At 39.6% G+C, this 18,790-nt stretch overlaps 1 protein-coding gene across 1 annotated transcript; it reads right to left on the bottom strand.

The window, feature by feature from the left end:
- Positions 1 to 2,204: 2,204 nt before the first annotated feature.
- Positions 2,205 to 18,659, bottom strand: LOC147230637 (polycomb protein suz12-B-like). Its single transcript, XM_086154082.1, has 16 exons — positions 18,068 to 18,659; positions 16,590 to 16,636; positions 16,402 to 16,466; positions 15,304 to 15,372; positions 14,626 to 14,675; positions 14,446 to 14,531; positions 14,092 to 14,338; positions 13,546 to 13,648; positions 13,369 to 13,474; positions 11,850 to 12,024; positions 11,511 to 11,596; positions 10,035 to 10,178; positions 8,462 to 8,619; positions 8,165 to 8,363; positions 6,369 to 6,448; positions 2,205 to 5,195 (listed from the first exon to the last, which is right to left on the bottom strand). The coding sequence occupies exons 1-16, from the start codon at positions 18,240 to 18,242 to the stop codon at positions 4,826 to 4,828; spliced, it is 2,160 nt and encodes a 719-aa protein (XP_086010208.1). The 5' UTR covers positions 18,243 to 18,659; the 3' UTR covers positions 2,205 to 4,825.
- Between the last annotated feature and the right edge of the window lie 131 nt (positions 18,660 to 18,790).

The following is an 18,790-nucleotide window of genomic DNA, read 5'->3' as shown; positions in this document are numbered from 1 at the left end:
TTCATATACAGGGAGAGGGTAATTCCTGTTTACATTCAGCGGGGGTAGGTTCCTCATCAGGGGGTAGGTTCCTCATCAGGGGGTAGGTTCCCATTTGCTTTGCAGTCATTTGGCAGACGCTTTCATCCAAAGCGACTTCGAGTGGAGGTGGCGGGGATTGAACCCAGGACCTCATGCATGCGCTCTACCACTGAGCTGCGACACCTTTATGCTTATTTGAATTTACGATCACGCGGGTAGATTCCTGTTTAAGGGCGAAGGCCATTTGTGCTCACGCGTCCTGCTGTCTTCATGTGAGTAGTCGAAATAATATAGCTTTGAATTTAGCGAGGAAACTCTTAACAGATGAGTTCAAGCAGGTCGGAATGGATGGAGAAATTGTCTGGGAGATAGAAGACTATCAGCCAGAATGAAAGGAAAGGTGGACAAGACAGTGGTGAAACCAGCGATGCTGTGTGGACTAGAAGCCGTTTCAGATGCTGAGGTTCTCTTTGGGAGCGACCAGGATGGATAGGATCAGGAATGAGTCTATCAGAGGAACAGCACATGTTAGATGTTTTGGAGAGAAGGTCAGAGAAGCCGGACTGAGATGGTTGGGTCATTTACAGAGGAGGGATAGTAAATATACTGCTCAAAAAAATAAAGGGAACACTTGAACAACACAATGTAACTCCAAGTCAATCACACTTGTGTGAAATCATAGTGTCCACTCAGGAAGCAACACAGATTCATTTTGACTTGTTTTAAGGACATTACATCAAAGTTGGATCAGCCTGGAGTTTGTTTTTACACTTAAATTTGGAGTGTGATTCCTAATCCAGACCTCCATGGGTTGATACAATTGATTTCCATTGATCATTTTTGTGTGATTTTGTTGTCAGCACATTCAACTGTGTAAAGAGCAAAGTATTTCATAAGAATATTTCATTCATTTAGATCTAGGATGTGTTTTTTAAGTGTTCCCTTTATTTTTTTGAGCAGTGTATATTGGTAGACGGATGCCGGATTGGAGGTCTTGAGCAGGGGCGGGCAATTTATTTTGACTGGTGGGCCACATTTCTTAATTTTTATGCGCGGGCCAACTAGCTATCATGTAAACTGATGAAAATTGCAATTAAAATATTTGAAATAATTTGGCATTTTATTTCAACTTAAAAATCATTCATGATCACATAAATGTCCCGACATTATTCTGTATGTGATCATCCATACAAAATTAAACAAAAAGGAAAAAAAAAAAAAAAGGTGTTTCTAAGTTCAATATTGATTGAAAATACTTGTGAAAATATTCAAAGAAAATAGTTTGGCGGGCTGGATAAAAAAAAAAAAAAAAAGCAAAACAGGCCGGATGTGGCCCGCAAGGTCTGGTTTAGAGGAAGACCAAAGAGAAGATTTATGGATGTAGTGAGAGAGGATATGAAGGTAGTTGGTTTGAGGGACGAGAATGCAGAGAATAAGGTTAGATGGGACTGTCTCTCGGCCGGCTGGATCCCCTCTCTTTGGCTGCTGCATAAGCTGCGAAAACGAGTATATTTGAGTAAATCAACATTCATTTCATAAACTGAGCAACTCCATTTATTGCAACTTAGTCTTTCACAAGGAGGAAAATTTCAACACCGCAAAATGTAAGGACTTTGATGATTATCTTTCTCTCAGGTTGAGTGTTTATTTTTTTTAAATTGCCGTTACTATCAGTAGTTTTAAACTCTGGAAACACTCACAGGCGTCTTTTTGACATCCGCACTAATGCACATTTGAAAGTCACCAAGCTCAGGGCAGCACTGCAGTTCACTGATAAAAGTATTAGAGATTAATTTTTCTGTGATTTTTAAATTAAAATCAAAACTAAGCATAGCTTCAAAATTCAAACTGGAATGTAGAAATATGCTTAAACGGTCAAAAAAAAAAAAAAAAAAAAAAAAGGTTTCGATCATCAAAGGTGCAAAAGTTATTTTAATAGAAAGCCATTCAAATTCAAAGGTTTCACAACATCCAGCTGGTTGGACAATGATGAAGAAAAGTCTGTCAACATCTTGTGCAAAATTCTGCTGGTGTTGTCTGGAGAGAAAATCCTGACAGACAAAAGTTCTTCTACGCATGAAGCCACAGCAACTTCAGAGAACTTGAAGCTTTTGAGAAACAGCGATGTCACATCTAAAGGTCCGTTCACGTGTACAGCAGTCTGTATATTTTAGTCGTGGGAGGGAAAACAGTTCATGGCATTTGAAGCGTCAGATATCAGCCGTGGATGAAAACTGCAGAAAAGGCTCAGAAAAAAAAAAAAAAAAAAAAACTCAGCAAATTCATCCCTTTTGTCCTATAAACTAAAAAAAAAAAAAAGGATGAAAATCCAACCGGTGCTTATTTCACATAAGAGTTCAAAGTAATTCATCACTCCTGGAATTTTATGTACCGACACCCAGCTGAAAAATAAAGATAGCGGGAGACGTTTCCCAAAAAGCATCAACGAATCGGGCTTTTCATAGTTAATTGAATTCTGAATCTGGGCCACTGCTGCCTGTATTTTTAGGAAAATGAGACATCTTGATACCTGAATTAGAATGAGACATGGTTGCCATGGCTGCAAGATCAACCATATCTAAAAGATACCCTGTGTTTTCTCCAGCTCTGAATAAAGAGCGCATTTTAGTGATTGACCTCTGTGCAACACAGACGCAGACTTTAAACAAGCAACTTAGTGTGCAAACATGATGTGAAATACAAACTTTCCCCTTAAGAATGTCTATAACCGCAAAGTCATCCCCTGCTGGTTGTTGCAAAAAAAAAAAAAAAAAAAAAAATCTACTTTATCGGTTTTTCCAACCACTTTACCACTTTTTTTTTTTTTTTTTTTCTTTTTTTGCTGGTGTGTTTCGTGTCATCGTTTTTCTTACTTTTAATTTCACCATATCTCATGCCTTGCTTTGGTTCGGTTGAATCCAACCCTGGAATGTTTAACTGCTTGCATTTTTCTGATTTTTTTTTTTACTGAGCATCACATAAAGGTTACTATGCATGAACTTGGCGTAACATGGGGAAGGAATTTTAAAGCCTAGTCCTGGTACAGTATGAATGAAGTCTGGTTTGCTATATTTATGGAAACCCCACTGTGACCCCAAGTGCAGGTTAAGCAATTCAATTAATTCATGGAAATAGGGGAGGAAAAAAAATTAAAAGCAAAAAACTAATCTGGACCTTTATGTATTTACAGTCCCTTCACCCATGCCCTCAATACTCAAGAAACTAAGCATCCTCATTTGCAGAGATACACGTTGGTTCGCTTTGGTCTAAAAAGCAACAAACCAAACAAGTGGATGAACTTTTTCTAATAGCATCTTATTCTCAGATTTAAAAAAAAAAAGCAGCCCTGGAGGAAGTCTGGTTTGGAAAAGAAATCATGTCTGGCAGTCATTGTAAGGTCTCTGTTCACTTAAAGGAATAGAGAAGTTGGGTATTAATGGGTCCGTTTTTACTTTTGCATTGTTGCTCTTTGTGAGTTGTGATTATTAAGTTATAAATTAAACTAGATTAAACCTCTGTGCGCTCAATGATGAAATCATCGGGCTCGGAGGTCATTATGCAGCTGATCGGCTAAATCGGACATCGGCAGGCGTCCCAGCGATACCTCAGGGGAAAAAACTCAGTATATCAATAAATAAATAAACTGACGGGGGGAAATTGGGTTGATATATAATTATCTTGACCAAAAAAAAAAAAAAAAAAAAAAAAAATCCCCTGAATTTGTTATTTCTGTTCTTCCTTATTCAACGTTTTGCACGTGTGATATTTTTGACATTTAGGTAATGAGTTATTCGTTAAAGCGGCATTGCAATCGCTTCGAATTTCCTTTCGCTGGGCAGTAACAAGGCATCTTCCTTCAGGAGGCCTCACGCGTCACCTGGTGGCAGTAGATCATAAAAAAAAGTAGCATTTGATTAAAATAAATAAGGACAATAAGATTTTCCATCATACTTTGCGGGGTGACCTCAGCGTTAAAAATCGGAAGTGCGGCGGCTCATGACGCAGACGCTGTGACTCAGAAAACAGACACTAGTTATTGTGTTGAAGGCCGTCTATAAATGTTTATAATGTCATTAAAACTGCAAGTCAAAAGTCGCTGAGTCAATTTGCCTGAGAAAGAGAGCAAGCTTGTAAAATACTGCCCTTCACCTGAGGTTTGGGGAAAAACTTGGGACGTTGTAGTGAAAGAGGTCGGTTTATACTAAAATATCATCTACAGAAAGGTTGGAGATTTATGGACAAAACAGGACCTAGATTATAATTCGGAGGACATAATCCTTAAAACTCTGTTGGATGATTGAATTCAGCTGACTGGCTGAAGAGGCTTCCAAGCGGGTCGGATGCTTTGCGGTCGGACGATCGAGATCCACGTCGACGCCGTTTTCCACGACCGGATCGGATCATGCAGGCGGGGAGAAGTGGAACTAGAAAAGACCTTTGGTGGAGCAAGACGTTTCTCAGTTTTCACAGGGGAAGACAAAAGTGCAGTCTGACATCTGCTAACAAAAAGAAGAATCCGTCAGTCAAACAACCGAATCCGATGAGCGACATCGAAACCATCCAGTCTTATTTTTTTTTTTTTTCACCCCTCAGTCCGACAAGCCCGGACTGAGGATTGGAACCGAACAGAAAGTGAAGGTGAAGATGCTTGGAGCTGAGCTGTAAGGATCTATGATGCGAAATAAGAAAATCCAAAAACCAGTCCAAGTTTCCTAAACGCCCTTCTTTCCCACGAATGTGAAATCCTCTGAAGCGTCTCTTCCAGGTCAATACGGTGAAAGGTTTTCCCTCGAAACTTCGGGTATCAGAGGCCGACGGAGCAGTTTATTAAAGGGGCTCCTCGCTGGTCCCCGTTTTCCAGGGATCCACCGCCGGTTTTAGCGCTACAAGTATCAAACAAGGCTCTATCGGGATCCGGCCCGGAATCGAGAGCCGTCTCCCAGTGTTCCTCCTCTTCCGCCTCCCTGGATGTGTAACTCTGCGTGGCCTGGTTCTGCAGAAGGCGGAGGCGTGCCATGGCCCGGTCGATGGTGAGCGTGCTGACCAGGTTAAAGTCGTGCATGCTGATCAGATGCAGTAGGAAGTTGCGGCAGAGGTTGTGCCGGATCATGTGGGTGCTGTGCTGCTCCGCAAACAGCAAGCAAGCCTCGTTCATCTGGTTATCGGCTATGAATCTGCGTGGAGAAAAGAAAATAGATGTTTGTTTTTTTTTTCTTTTCTAGAGATCAGATCAGATCTTACGCAAGGGCGTTGGATTTCTACAGATCCAAATCTGGCGAAGCACGACAACAACTAACAGAACCACTCGCTCGAAAGGAAAACAGCGTTTTTCGGTAAATCGTTCTTTAATTTGGGCTAAATAGGTAATATGTAGTCATATACCGTATTTTCACGACCATAAGGCGCACCGTACTAAAAGGCGCAGTCTCAATTATGTGTGTCATTACTGTATTTAACTCACACATAAGGCGCGCCTGATTATAAGGCGCAGGTTTTATATACAATCCACGCCTACACTTCCCCCTTTAACGTTCTCACGGTGTCCACTACTACGTCCGCCTTGCAACAACAACACACACACCTGCATACAAGTGTGCGTATTTAAAAAGAGAGCGGGAGCAAAACTGAGTCTGGCGTTCGTATTTTTTACCGGTAATCGTCATCAATCGAACCCGTCAAAGTCCTCATCCTCTGTTTCTGGTTTGAACAGCTGCGCTAAATCTCCGTCAAACACGCCGGGTTTACTTTCTTCACCGTCGGAGTCACTTTCCGCGCCGCGCGGCTCCTCGGAAATGATGCCGGCTTTTTGCGAAAGCTCGAAAAACAGTGCCGGCGGACACGTTAGCCCGAGCGTCTACAATACATTCGCAAATTGTGGCGTAACTCACCCTTCCTCTCTTAGTGAAACCGTGGTCTCCAAGAGGACTTTTCGTGCCCCTTTGTGCGCATCGCTACCGTGTAACTCGAAAGTGAGCGGCGCCTCGTCCATATTTGTGACGTGGCTGAGCTGGATGTGTTTGACGGCGATGTTTTCAGGGTTGTTAAAACAACGATGTTCTGCATAACGCACATACCCGTTCTTTTATATACAATCGACGCCCACACTTCCCCTTTTTAACGTTCACATTATGTTCTTTACTACGTCCGCCTTACAGCAACAACACACACAGGACGCACTGCACTATAGGGCGCGCCGCACATTTTGAAGAAAATCTAAGACTTTTATGCGCGCCTTATAGTCGTGAAAATACGGTAAAATGAAAACAGTAACATAATTTACCATCCCTGTATCGAAGCCCCTTACTTTGTGAACCCCCCAATGACATCGCCAAGAGTTTTAAACAGACCCGTGCTTCATGACGTGAAGGTTCCACATCTTCATGATCTCCTTCTCCCCCTCGTTGACGTCGGTGAACTCCTCGATTTGCTGGAGTGAACATCGGGAGAGTCAAAGAGCGTGATCGGATTCAACAACGCTGCCGGCTCTCTAACAAAAGTTGAAATATATAAACATCATTTTCGTGTGTCTGTAGCCTCGCACTCAGACGGGCAAGGGGGGGCTCGGGAACAGAACCGGGAACTTTCGGTTCAGAGACAGAGAGGTGAGGATTTATACGGGAAGAAAACATAGCGGAGGTCTTAAGAAATAAAGATCGCTGCACAGAAATGGGGGAAAAAAAAAAAATCTTGGAATTGTCCTTTTACTTTTCAACCCGCGGAGAGACGGCACCAAAAATGGCAATTAGAGTAAAGGAAATCAAAAAGACGCCTTAATCGATTTCTCAACGCCTTTGCGCTGATATCTGCCCGATCCACAAAATCTTCCATAACGCCGCCCCACCTCCTCTTAAGACCTTCATCAAGCGTCGCTCCCGACTCACAAGTCGAGTGCTGAGGTCGGTGTCTAGAGGAGACTGCAATGTTCCTAAAAGAAAGTCTGCCTTTTGACAATCTGCCTTTTCCTGTAAAGCCATAAAAGAATGGAATGGGCTTCCAGACAATCTTAAGAACGTGACTGATTTTCACACCTTTACACGGGCCGTTAAAAATTGGATTCTGGAGCACCAAACATGCTCACGCTAACAATACCAGACGGGTATTTTGAGTATTTTGCCCAGATGACCAAAGTAACACTATCACAACAATAGCACTTTTAACTTGCAAAATACATATTTTATTGTCTGTTTATATATTGTATAGTTATTTTATTGCCTATCTGTATATTTTATATATACTGCTCAAAAAAATAAAGGGAACACTTGAACAACACAATGTAACTCCAAGTCAATCACACTTGTGTGAAATCATAGTGTCCACTCAGGAAGCAACACAGATTCATTTTGACTTGTTTTAAGGACATTACATCAAAGTTGGATCAGCCTGGAGTTTGTTTTTACACTTTAATTTTGAGTGTGATTCTTAATCCAGACCTCCATGGGTTGATACAATTGATTTCCATTGATCATTTTAGTGTGATTTTGTTGTCAGCACATTCAACTGTGTAAAGAGCAAAGTATTTCATAAGAATATTTCATTCATTTAGATTTAGGATGTGTTTTTTAAGTGTTCCCTTTATTTTTTTGAGCAGTGTATATTGTCTATTTTATACAGTTTTATATTTGTATTGTCCAGGACTAACAGATGGAAATTAGCTATGAGCTATAATCTGGTACAAACATCTCTGCCTCTGTGCTTTATGTATTTGTCTTCTTCTTCTTCTTCTTTCGGCTTTTCCCGTCAGGTGTCGCCACAGCGAATCAACCCTCTCCATCTAACCCTATTCTCTGTATCCTCCTCTCTCACACCAACTAACTTCATATCCTCTCTCACTACATCCATAAATCTTCTCTTTGGTCTTCCTCGAGACCTCTTGCCTGGCAGCTGCAATTCCAGCATCCATCTACCAATATATTCTCTATCCCTCCTCTGTACATGACTGTTCACTGTCCTAATAAACCTCTAAACAAACAAAACAAACAAACGTTGTAAAATACTCTGCAAAATAAATTGAGTGATAATTTTTCCCTTAATCAAACAATAAGCCAATCGCGTTCATACGATGTATTGATACGACTATAACATTAAAAGCTACACTGAAATTTTACGGAGGGTGAATACGATGAAAGCGAGCTGCCGTCCTCACCTTGCTGGTCTTCTCTTTGAGCCAGTCGGGGTCCTTCTCGTCCTCGCTGTCCACGTCCATCTCTTGTGCCCGCAATGGGATGCAGCTGTCGCTGTGGAAGTACAAGCGGTTGTGTCCGCTGATGTAGGTCCGCTGCTGCTCCCGATCACCGTCCTCGGACTCTAGATACTCGGACAGACTCAGTTTTGTCCTCTTGGGCCTGAAAAGAAAAGCAGGGCTCGGGAGTCGAAGCTCATATATTTAAAATGGCGTGTTAGGGTATAAATGAGGTGGAGGCGGGATATGAATCTTCGTCACCTGCAGACAAGAATGTGGGTGACGGTAGCTCTCTTGACGGGGCCGTTCCTGCTGAAGGCAAAACCCGGCTGGCTGTGGATGTCCTGAGGGTTTCCTGCGTACGAACCATCATAACACTCATTGATGGACACTTCGATCTTCGCTCCTTTGGGGTGCGGCTGCCAAAAGTCACAGAGAGGAATTGTTACAAATCCTAAAGTTGTTCCTGGGAAGGCTCCCCTAAAAAATAAAAAAATGTGTCAATACCTATAATAGCGACTGACAGAGAAAGGGGTCAAACAATAAATGCTGACAAATTCCAACCGCATGATGAATAATAAGCATTAGGAAAGAGGATAAACTGCCAGATGAATAACCGCTGGATTTGAATTTCTCCCTCCCCCTGCACTTTTCCAGATCTATGCTATAATGGCTCGCTAAAGTATGCATACCCCATCGACTTTTCCACATTTTGTCATGTTACGACCACAAACATAATATATTTTGTTGGATCTTTATGTGGAAGACAAACGCAAAGTGGCGACAATTGTGAAGTGCAAAGAAAATAATACATGATTTTATTTATTTATCTTTTTACAAGTTAAAACCTTCTGTTTACAGTGTCCCCCCCCAAATGGTTTCAGGTAAACTGCAAACAGGATTTCTTATGGTTTACTTTTAACTACGTCCTTCTTCTTGCTACTCTCTACTCTACTCTGATAAGTTAAGGTGGACGTTCGTGCCCTGGAAGATTTGCAGTTGTGCACTCGGAGAAAAGGGGGCTAAACATTTTTGCATGCCGCACTTTTTTAATTGTGCAACTTTCTTTGTACTTCATAATTGCGTGGCACTCTGTGTTGGTCTTTCATATAAAGTTTCAATCAAATATATTTTGTGTTTATAACATGACAAAATGTGGATAAGTAACTGTATATACATTCAGTTTTTCTTTACAATTTGGTTAAGCGCAGATGACAATCCTACATAATTAGGGGCAGTCGACTTCATGCTAGTTATGTTTAGGTTAATAAAGTCCCTCTTATATTTGGAAACAACAGGATGAGCAAAACCACTTTCAGACTGCTTTGGGGGAGACCTGAAGGAGACGAGAGCTCGAGAAAATGTAAAAAAAAAAAAAAAAATTCAAATAACAAGATTAAGTAAAGTCAACAAGGTAATTTTTCTGTTTTTCCATGTTGAATATGCAAATCCCCTCATAGTGGTGAAGGGCTTTACGCATAGGAGCGATGTTATCGTGGAGCTTATGCCCCTGATAGGTTCGGACTACGACGTCGGCCAAAAGGATCAGAATGCAAAACTTGATTTCTCAGCATATGAAAATCCTTTTGATGTGTAAAATAAAGGAGAGAAAAAAAAAAAAACAAGCAGCAGAACTGAAAGGAAATTCAAAATTCAAAGCGCCTTTTGTCGTCTCACACTGTCGATGGACGGATAGATGGACCATCAACGTGCTTTTTCAGATTTCTTCAGTTCAAGTCAGGCGAGAAATCTAATGCAACATTACTGTCTGATTGCAATACTATTAATTACTACATCTTGTATTTTGTTGCAGCGACCAATGCCGACATCTTACCACGTAGTTGAAGATGAAGCGTGAATGAGACAGTTTAAGGTGTTTTAGCAGACTGTAAAGCTTCCTGCAGTTAAGCGTACACCAGGGACAGTGCAGGTCATCTCTGGCCTCTGTCTGTTGCCGAGTGTTGTTGTTATACTGAAACTATACAGAAAGACGCAGACAGCAGTACAATATTAATACTGGGTTGTTATTATTATGCAAAAGCGCTATTTATATATTTTTTTAAAACAGTGGATATCAAGCTGATTCTGAAGTTGCCATCCTCATTATTGGAGCTGTGTGTTATCCCTCCTACTTCCATTCCTAAGATGTTGTGTCACTATCTCTGACGGATGAAAGTACACATTGAACTTGCTCGCCGATCATAAAAATAATGATAGTTGTGAAAATAACGACTTTTTTTTTCCCCTCCATTCTGTTCTTATCCTTATTGTTGTTGTTCTCTCTGCTGTATTTATTCGTGGATGTCTTTTGCTATCTTCTGATTGTCTCTCTATTTTTATTCATATTTATTGATACTATAACTGTTAGCTGCTGTGCCAAAAAAAAAAAAAAAAAAAAAAAATCCTCTATGGGCATCAATAAAATTTATCTTATCTTATACTCACTTCTTAACCATTAGGATGTTTTTGTAAAAACCAGTGGAACTAAAATGTCATTAGCATCTACTGTTTCATCAGCCAGTCTGAACAGCACAAGTTACTGATGTAACTGCATCAATGTCCTGATATATTGTTGAGTAGTTGAGAGCAATATGTCAGTTATTGCACTAAATCATGTCAGTATCCTTTTCAGAAGAATGAGTTACGGATTTTATTCCTTGGACAGATCAATTTTCTCAAAGCCCCAACAGCTGACAAAAGTAGACGGTGGCACGTTCATCTTTTCACCTTCACTATTCAAAATTGTCGCTCCTCAAAGTAATAGAATTACGATCGAGGTTTTTGAGATATTTATGTCTTCAATAAATAAATAAAGGATTCTCACAGCCACAAAATCAGAATCCAGTCTGAACCACTCGACTCAAAAGCATGTGAAACTTTGCAAGATTTTTTAACACAAAGCGGTCCTTGACTTGAGAATACCAACAGTGATTTCCACCCGGTCTGAAGGCGGTGTATTTCGTCAGCTGTGAAACTGACCTGATCCGCTTGAATTGAACAGGATTTTTCAAACCTGTGATAAGCTATGTTTCCTCTAAGCTGTGCGTTTGCGCAATCGCGCACCGCTCCGGCGTACTCTGCGCACAACAAAGCTGAAATGTAAATAAATTAAACACATTTATTTATTCTTTTTTTATTTTATTTTCATTTCTTTTTTACAGCTCAGCTTGGATTTTATTTCATGCGCAGCATAGACTTGCTGTGCGCGGAGAACGCTGGAGCGGCGTGCGATTGCGCAAAAGCGCGACTTAGCGGGAACAGAGGTGAGAAGTACAAATCCTGACTCGTGGGTGGAGGTTTGTAAAAGTACCTGGTAGAAGATTCGCAATTTTTGTCGATGTTCTGATGAGAGCTGTTCTCGTCTGGTTTGAACTTCCACGTTCATGGATTCTTTAACTGCAGCAAGACAGATGGAGAGCCGAGAACAAGCGTTTTTTTTCTCTTTAATACTTAGAACCGGCTTGCTTTCGCCGGTCTCGCAATTAACATGCAATTAATCAGCCGGCTTAATTGACAAAACTTAGTAAGGCCATGCTTGTCTATGGAGGTTTTTAAAAGCCTTGCTTCATAAATGTTCATTTCAGACTATTGAAATGAGCCCTAAAGTGTGGTGTTATGTTTTATTTGAATGAATTCATCATCAGCTTACCCACTGTGTGCAGAGTCCTCAGCGTACTAGGCCTTGTCTCCAGGTTGATGTCGGAATTACGGGTAGCCAGAGGTTTGGCGACAGGCGCCGTGGAGTGATCCGAGGTCGCATGAGTCCAGCGAAGAGTGAAGTGAAGGGTTGGGCCTTGAGAGAAACTCTCCAATGGGGGCACACACTAAAAAACAAAAAAACAACAAAAACTTGACTGCACATGACAGAATACATCCGTGCATCGCGTGGAAGCGGGCAACTTCCGACACAAAAACCTTTCCAGTTGCTGCCAGATGATCTAAAATATTACATTTAACAAACCAAGTACTGCTAAAATTTCAAGTAGCTTTTTAAAGACAGATAGAATATAAATAGGATAAAAAATACAGAGTGCTTTACAAAAAAAGCCTAGATTGGATATTTACTTGGCTGATTAAAAAACCTTGAGCTGGTAAGTCCTGTGGTACGAATTCCACCAGTCTTATATTATGAAATAAAAGGTTGTAGCGTTGCTTTTGTTTTCAAGTTAAGAGCACTTGGTAGGAAAAATGGATTATAAATGGATTATTAAGCAAGCTGACACGCAGAAGAATCTTTTTTCAAACTCATTTCACAGGTTACAACTTTAAAATCCGCAAAGCCTGTGTACACATCGGGTAATGTAGGGAAAAATGTCCCAATATCTATTGTAATTATCCTGTGTCACTAAAAAAGCTAACATTAGCCTTATCTCACTAACACAGAACTACACAACATTGGTAAGTCATTTGAGCAGGGCTGCATTTTGTACCTCGCCTTTTGAATTTATTGTGCGGTGACTTGCAAAAAATTATTACAATGACAAAGTTGAGATTCAAAAACGCAGACAATCTCGGAGTTGCACAACAGCGGATGAATTAAGGACAATAATTTAATTAAAATTACAGACAAAGCCCTTTGAATTGCAAAATAATAAAAAAAAAATGACTGACTGATGGTTGCAATGCTAATTTAGCCATGTTTGTTTTGGTGTGTGTGCATCTCACTCGCGTTATTACTACTTTTATTGGATAGAAGCTAGTTTAAGATTGCACAAAAAGTTGCTTGTCACTGATTTCTTCTCTTCTCTCTGTACACAGGAGTTATTTCAATACAGATGATTTCCCATTTGGTTATTCACTCTTTTATTTCTCTTGTCAGACTGGAATGGGTGTGAAATCCTGAGCGGCACAGGGTGTGTATTTTACTTATGCACCATTCAGAAGGAAGATATTTGATTCAAGATTTTGTACTTCACCTGCCGTACATTCATATTTAAATTGGTGTTGAGAGTACATCCATGCAACGAGAACTCTCCTCAGAAAAAGGGTAGAACTAAAGTAATGGCTGAGGTGCATGTGTAACAGGTGAAACGCTTTGGGTGATTATATAATGGTATTTTAGAGAAAACCTGAAATACTGTGATATACAGGCACTGTTCGCACTTCAAATAATATCATGAGATTAATTTCAGGCCAAACCATTCTGCTATAAATACAATTACAATCACCTTTCCATCCAGTATGGTCTCCCAGGTCGCTCTTTTGTTGTTGACAGGACATTCCTCAATCTGTTGCATTGATACCTCATATTCCCCATCTAACAACTGAAGACATCTGCGAAGAAATATACACTTAATATTCAAGCTATTATAGCAACAGGTTTGTGTGAAAAGGCATGTGATCACCTGTTTTTATCAAAGACCATCATTTGAGCCACAAAAGTGGCTTCCTCCTCCTCTATGAGTGAAGAGTTCCTCCTCTTCCTGTTGATCGCCTCCTCTGTGTAATCTGAAAATGACAAACTCTATCATATAATGTAAAATAAAGCAGAAAGTATCAATATAGGATGCATAGAAAAAAACTTCCTCATGACACAGAGCTTTTTACCAGATAATTCATAAAAGGATCATAAAGGGCACATGACCACATCAGTAGGTTTGGGCTGAAAGTTCCTCTGATTGAATCTCGTGAATTACAATCAACTTTCAAATACGCCCGGGGTGCAAAAAAAAATGTGGCATACATCTTCTCTAGATAACTAATCTATGCTCCGGTTAACAGAAGCTCGGCCACTTCGGGGCTACAGCGGGCTCGTGGCAATCTGCTAGTGCTTTCGGGTTATCAAACAAGGCACATACTTGAGCTTTTAGACATCCTTAGATCCGCCGTGACCTTTTCAAGACGTTCGCATCCAAACAAGAGCACCTTGTTGATCAGATGATCTTTCTTACCTCTTGCGTGGCGGCCTTCTCCACTTGCCAGGCTGTTGATCTGTGTGTGGGGATATCCAGGTCTTGACACTCTGAAGAGCAGTGAGTAGGACTTGACCATGTGAGAGTTACTGGATTCAAACTCACTGCTGGGAACCAGCAGGGAGGGGAAGGATCCTGGCTTGGCCTGACCTCCAGTGTTTGTGTCTGGGTTTAGTGGAACCTGCTTTTTCCCTGTAGGCACCTGCTTTATTGGACAGCTCACGTCCTGGACATGACACGGGAACGTTGCAGTCTACTAATTGAACTTTATGTTACGGATGAAACTGTGATGAAACAAAGCGTATTTGTTATATGTGTACAGGGTGCACACACCTTCCTTTTCTTGTGACAGACTTTAACCAGCAGCACTTCCAGAGATACAAAGTTTTGCTCATTCTCACAATCCTGAGATGGCTTTCCTGAAAACAATAACAAGGGGCATTGCATTAGCAGAGATTCTGTACCTAAATAATACATTAGATAGAGAGGGACTGTTGTAAAAGGCTAACTCACCAGTTTTATGAAAGAAGCCATTGAAGGTGAGTTGCAGATTAGAGGCTACACTGTTCAAAAAGACCAAAAATGTAATTTTTCCCCCAAATTTTTTTTTAGAAACTATTAATAAACATCACATTTTCCTCTTCTAACACAACACACCAAGACCTTTGCCAACACCAAACACAAGGGTTCATTTACATCATCTAGAAACTTGGTATTGCAGCAATGTAACTTTGACAAAACAAGGATGTATTTTTCAATGACAGAATACCTATTTATGAATGAATTTTAGTACGAAGGTAGCTCATGGTGAACGCTCTATCAAACACAACTCCAGCACAATGATTCTTATTAAACATCTGATTAAAGAAAAAAAAAAAAAAAAGATAGTTTATCATTCATCAAGTGCAAATCACGGAAGAAACCCAATCTGAAGTATTCTATCCTTTCTCATACAAACTTCCAACCAACTAACTCTGGCTAAGTGAGTATCTCTCACCAAGGAGTCTGTTAACAATCGCCTTGTACAAATAATCATCCAACCAGGTTCCCCAAACGAGTATGTTCTTACATTCTTAATAAAGTAAAAAAAATAATTCATTGAAATATCAAATCTTCAGATTCAGTAAAGAAAGCCGTTTCAATGGAGACCTGACAATCAAAAGAAAGCAGCAAGGTGGACCAATTGTTTACCTGTGAGTTTCCTGTTCCCCCTTCATTTTTTCCACTTTGTACAGCAGATTGTCAACCTTGGAGTTTTTCCTTCACATGCAAACAAACGTGTTAGCATAATCATCCCAACCATGTTAAACTTACACCTTATAGACCACTTTTGGTTCTGAAAAGTAAACAGTCCAAACTACTTTTGAGCAAGTGGGAGAAAAGGTCTGCCTTTTTATGATTAGGAGAAATAAGTGACCAGCCTGAACATGTTTAAGAGAAAAGGCCCTTGAGAATATATCCAAAGATATGGGGTTGTAGATTATATATGACTAGATATAGTGCACAAATCCAATTATACTCCACGGTATGAATAAAGGGAGCAAGCCACTCTTCATGTATCATAAGTGTAGTGTCTAAATTAGAGCTAAAATCAAAAAGTTTAATGTTGAACTATCAGATTAAAATTAAGACGCTAATAAAATTAAGTTTGAAGTCAATAGGACTCTCTACAGCATCACAATGATTAATTGAATTAAATTATTAATTTTATATGTTGTGTCTGGATGATGCCTCTGTGTACTGCTCAGTCATATCACATCAGTAGTATAACTGAAACATGCAGCCCAAAGTGCAATTGCGTAACACCTGGTTTTCTGCCTGCACTTAAAGGAACCAAGAGAAAATTTCTACCAACTACCTTTAAGATCATTACTAAGCTCAGAGGCATGCATTCAAAAAGTACATAGGCATAATTCAGTTTGCTTTTATATCTAAAGTGGTGTATTTTGTGAGTAATAACCCCTCCTCCCCCCCAAAACATCATTTATTCAGATTACAGAAGAGATGTTCTGCATATTGAACTCATTTAACCAGACCCCGCCAACAGCAACAAGTGCATTTGCTAACTTTCACCCAAGATAACAGTATAGTTGCTTTCTAGGAGGCAGGTCATTTAACATTCGTTGTTAAAGACAACATACAGACTATGAGCCAAAACAGAGAAAATTTACTATCAGGAGAAATTTCCTTTCGACAAAACAGCACAGATTTGTGACTAATAAGTTTAGAAATAGCTGTTTTATTTATTAAAAATGTAATCACAGAAAAATATACAGCGCTTTTCTTTACCTTTTGCAATTATTCCTTGAGTTTCTGTGGGACATGTAGGTCAGTGTCCTGTGCAAGAATATAGGCTAAAAAGGGGAGTGATAGCTCAGTGTTACAATGTTACTCAAATGAGTCTCGTGTTACTAAAAATGATCTTGATTGAAATGATTGCGATAGATCGATCAACATGAATGAAAAAGTACACTCACAGCGATCAGGTTCCTTGTGCGGAGGAACCTGTAGATTTGTGTTGGCTCTGAAAAGACATCAGGTTTGATCAGTCCTAAACTAAACATGTGAAGACAGTGAACATGGCACTAAATACATGCCATATAATGAAATTAATCATTTATTAATCAACTAAAAGTTCTACGAAGATTAAGTGATTTGTTGCCAGGAGGTGGGTGTTTCCTCAATCGTATTGGTTTCATCTGAATATATTAGAAATCACATTTTGAAGAAACAGGCCTTTGAGTGGGATATGTGAAATATATACTTTAAACCAAGTGTTTGTGAAAAAAATCGCATGCCACAATTGTGAGGTGGAAATGTGATCCTTTCAATCAGAAACAAAAATTCAGTTTCCAGCAGTTCCCTTTGCATGAGATATATTTGAATATCAATATAATGCTTTTTTTTTTTAATCAAGAATGAGGAGATGACATTAGATGACAAAAAATATGATAAGAAATGACTATTAGTTAAAAATGTATTTTTCTTAATTTGTCTGAATATTGATTTTCTGATTGTCTAAAATTAGCATTCCTCGATGAGGAAGCTCTGATGACACTGAAAAAGTGTTGAGAATGTCTAATATGTTTTGGGGGCTTTAAGAACGTCCTTTATGTTTTACTCTTCTTTACATCTTAAAATGTGACAGTACTGGTTGATAGATGACTTGATTAAATGAAGAAACTGTCAAGTTTCAAGTTTGCTTGATATTTTAATTGTAATAGTTTATTACCGTATACATTACTCATTTATACCTCAACAAATTGTGTGTTGGAACTGGATTGAGCAAAAACATAAACTATCTAATGCACTTTTATTGCGATCATACAGTTGACTGTGACAACAAGAATACACTTTTTGAAAGTGCGTGTGCTCGTGTGTGAGGGAGCATTATTTACATCTATTATTAACATCTGTGTCCGATATATTTTCTTTTCCTAAATAAGCTTTGACTGGAAATCGCGCACAAACAGTTCATGCAAACATTACACAATGTGTTTAAATAACGAAGCGAAGTATGGAATGATAACAGTTTCTGTTGGGAAAACTCGGCAGCTTTAAATGGATTTTAAGACCCCACATCCCACTGTATACGTATGTCACTAAATGTAATTAACTGAAATGGATATACAGGACTGTCTCGGAAAATTAGATTATTGTGATAAAGTTCTTTATCTTCTGTAATGCAATTAAAAAAACAAAAATTACTTTTTCATGATATCCTAATATTTTGAGATAGGATTTTTGAGTTTTCTTAAGATGTAAGCCATAATCAGCGATGATAAAATAATAAAAGGCTTGATATATTTCAGTTGATTTGTAATGAATCCAGAATGTATGACATTTTTGTTTTTGTGATTGCATTACAGAAGATAAAGAACTTTATCACAATATTCTAATTTTCTGAGACAGACCTGTATTTTAAATAAACAATTTTGTTGAGGCCATAACTCACTCTCGAAGGCCTGCAGAAACAACTCGTGGTCGGCTTGAACATGTTGCACGTTGGGCTTCTTGGATGCAGTCATCATATTGGAGGACGGCGGGTGGTAAAACCCATTGGCTTTTCCATCCGGGACGAAACCAACCGGGTTGCCTACACCCGAAGAGCTCTGCTTATGCGGAGCCATTTCAGAAAACAAAATAAAACAAAAAAACAAAACAAACGAAGTGTCCCACCACCCCGAGAGGGAAAAACTGCTGTTAAAAATATTGAACTCAGCTCGTACCTCTTTGTCAAAACAAAGGAGTAGCGTTGCCCAAAAACTACCGATTAGGAGAGTGTTAATTGTATAATTTTAAAAGGAAAGACATTTCGGGTTGCCATAATTGTAACTGCGATAAAAAGGTTTTGTTTGAGAACCGGCTTCACGACGAAAGGTCGGCGGATAAGCTTTCAAATGCGCGACACAAGAGCTGCCCCCGGGCAAGCTGACGCGGCTGTAAGGCTAACTGTTAGCTAACTTCCTTAGCCATCTAAGAAGAATCACGGGCTAACTAGCTAATGCTATTCCGAATATTTGACTTCGCAGGTGAAGAGCTCGTAATTATTTTTTGCCCATATAGCAGATGTGTAAAAATAGAAACGCCATATGATTAAATCGGGCACAATGCCATCGTTTCACTTAATTTCAAATATCATCAAGCGCCTGTTTGCAACTTGATTTAGCGGCACTGC

This window comes from Fistularia commersonii, chromosome 10 (assembly GCF_037954325.1).
Source record: "Fistularia commersonii isolate RoL2024-O1a breed Wild chromosome 10, RoL_Fcom_v1.0, whole genome shotgun sequence".
Lineage (NCBI taxonomy): Eukaryota > Metazoa > Chordata > Actinopteri > Syngnathiformes > Fistulariidae > Fistularia > Fistularia commersonii.
This window is presented reverse-complemented; position numbering and strand designations above follow the sequence as displayed.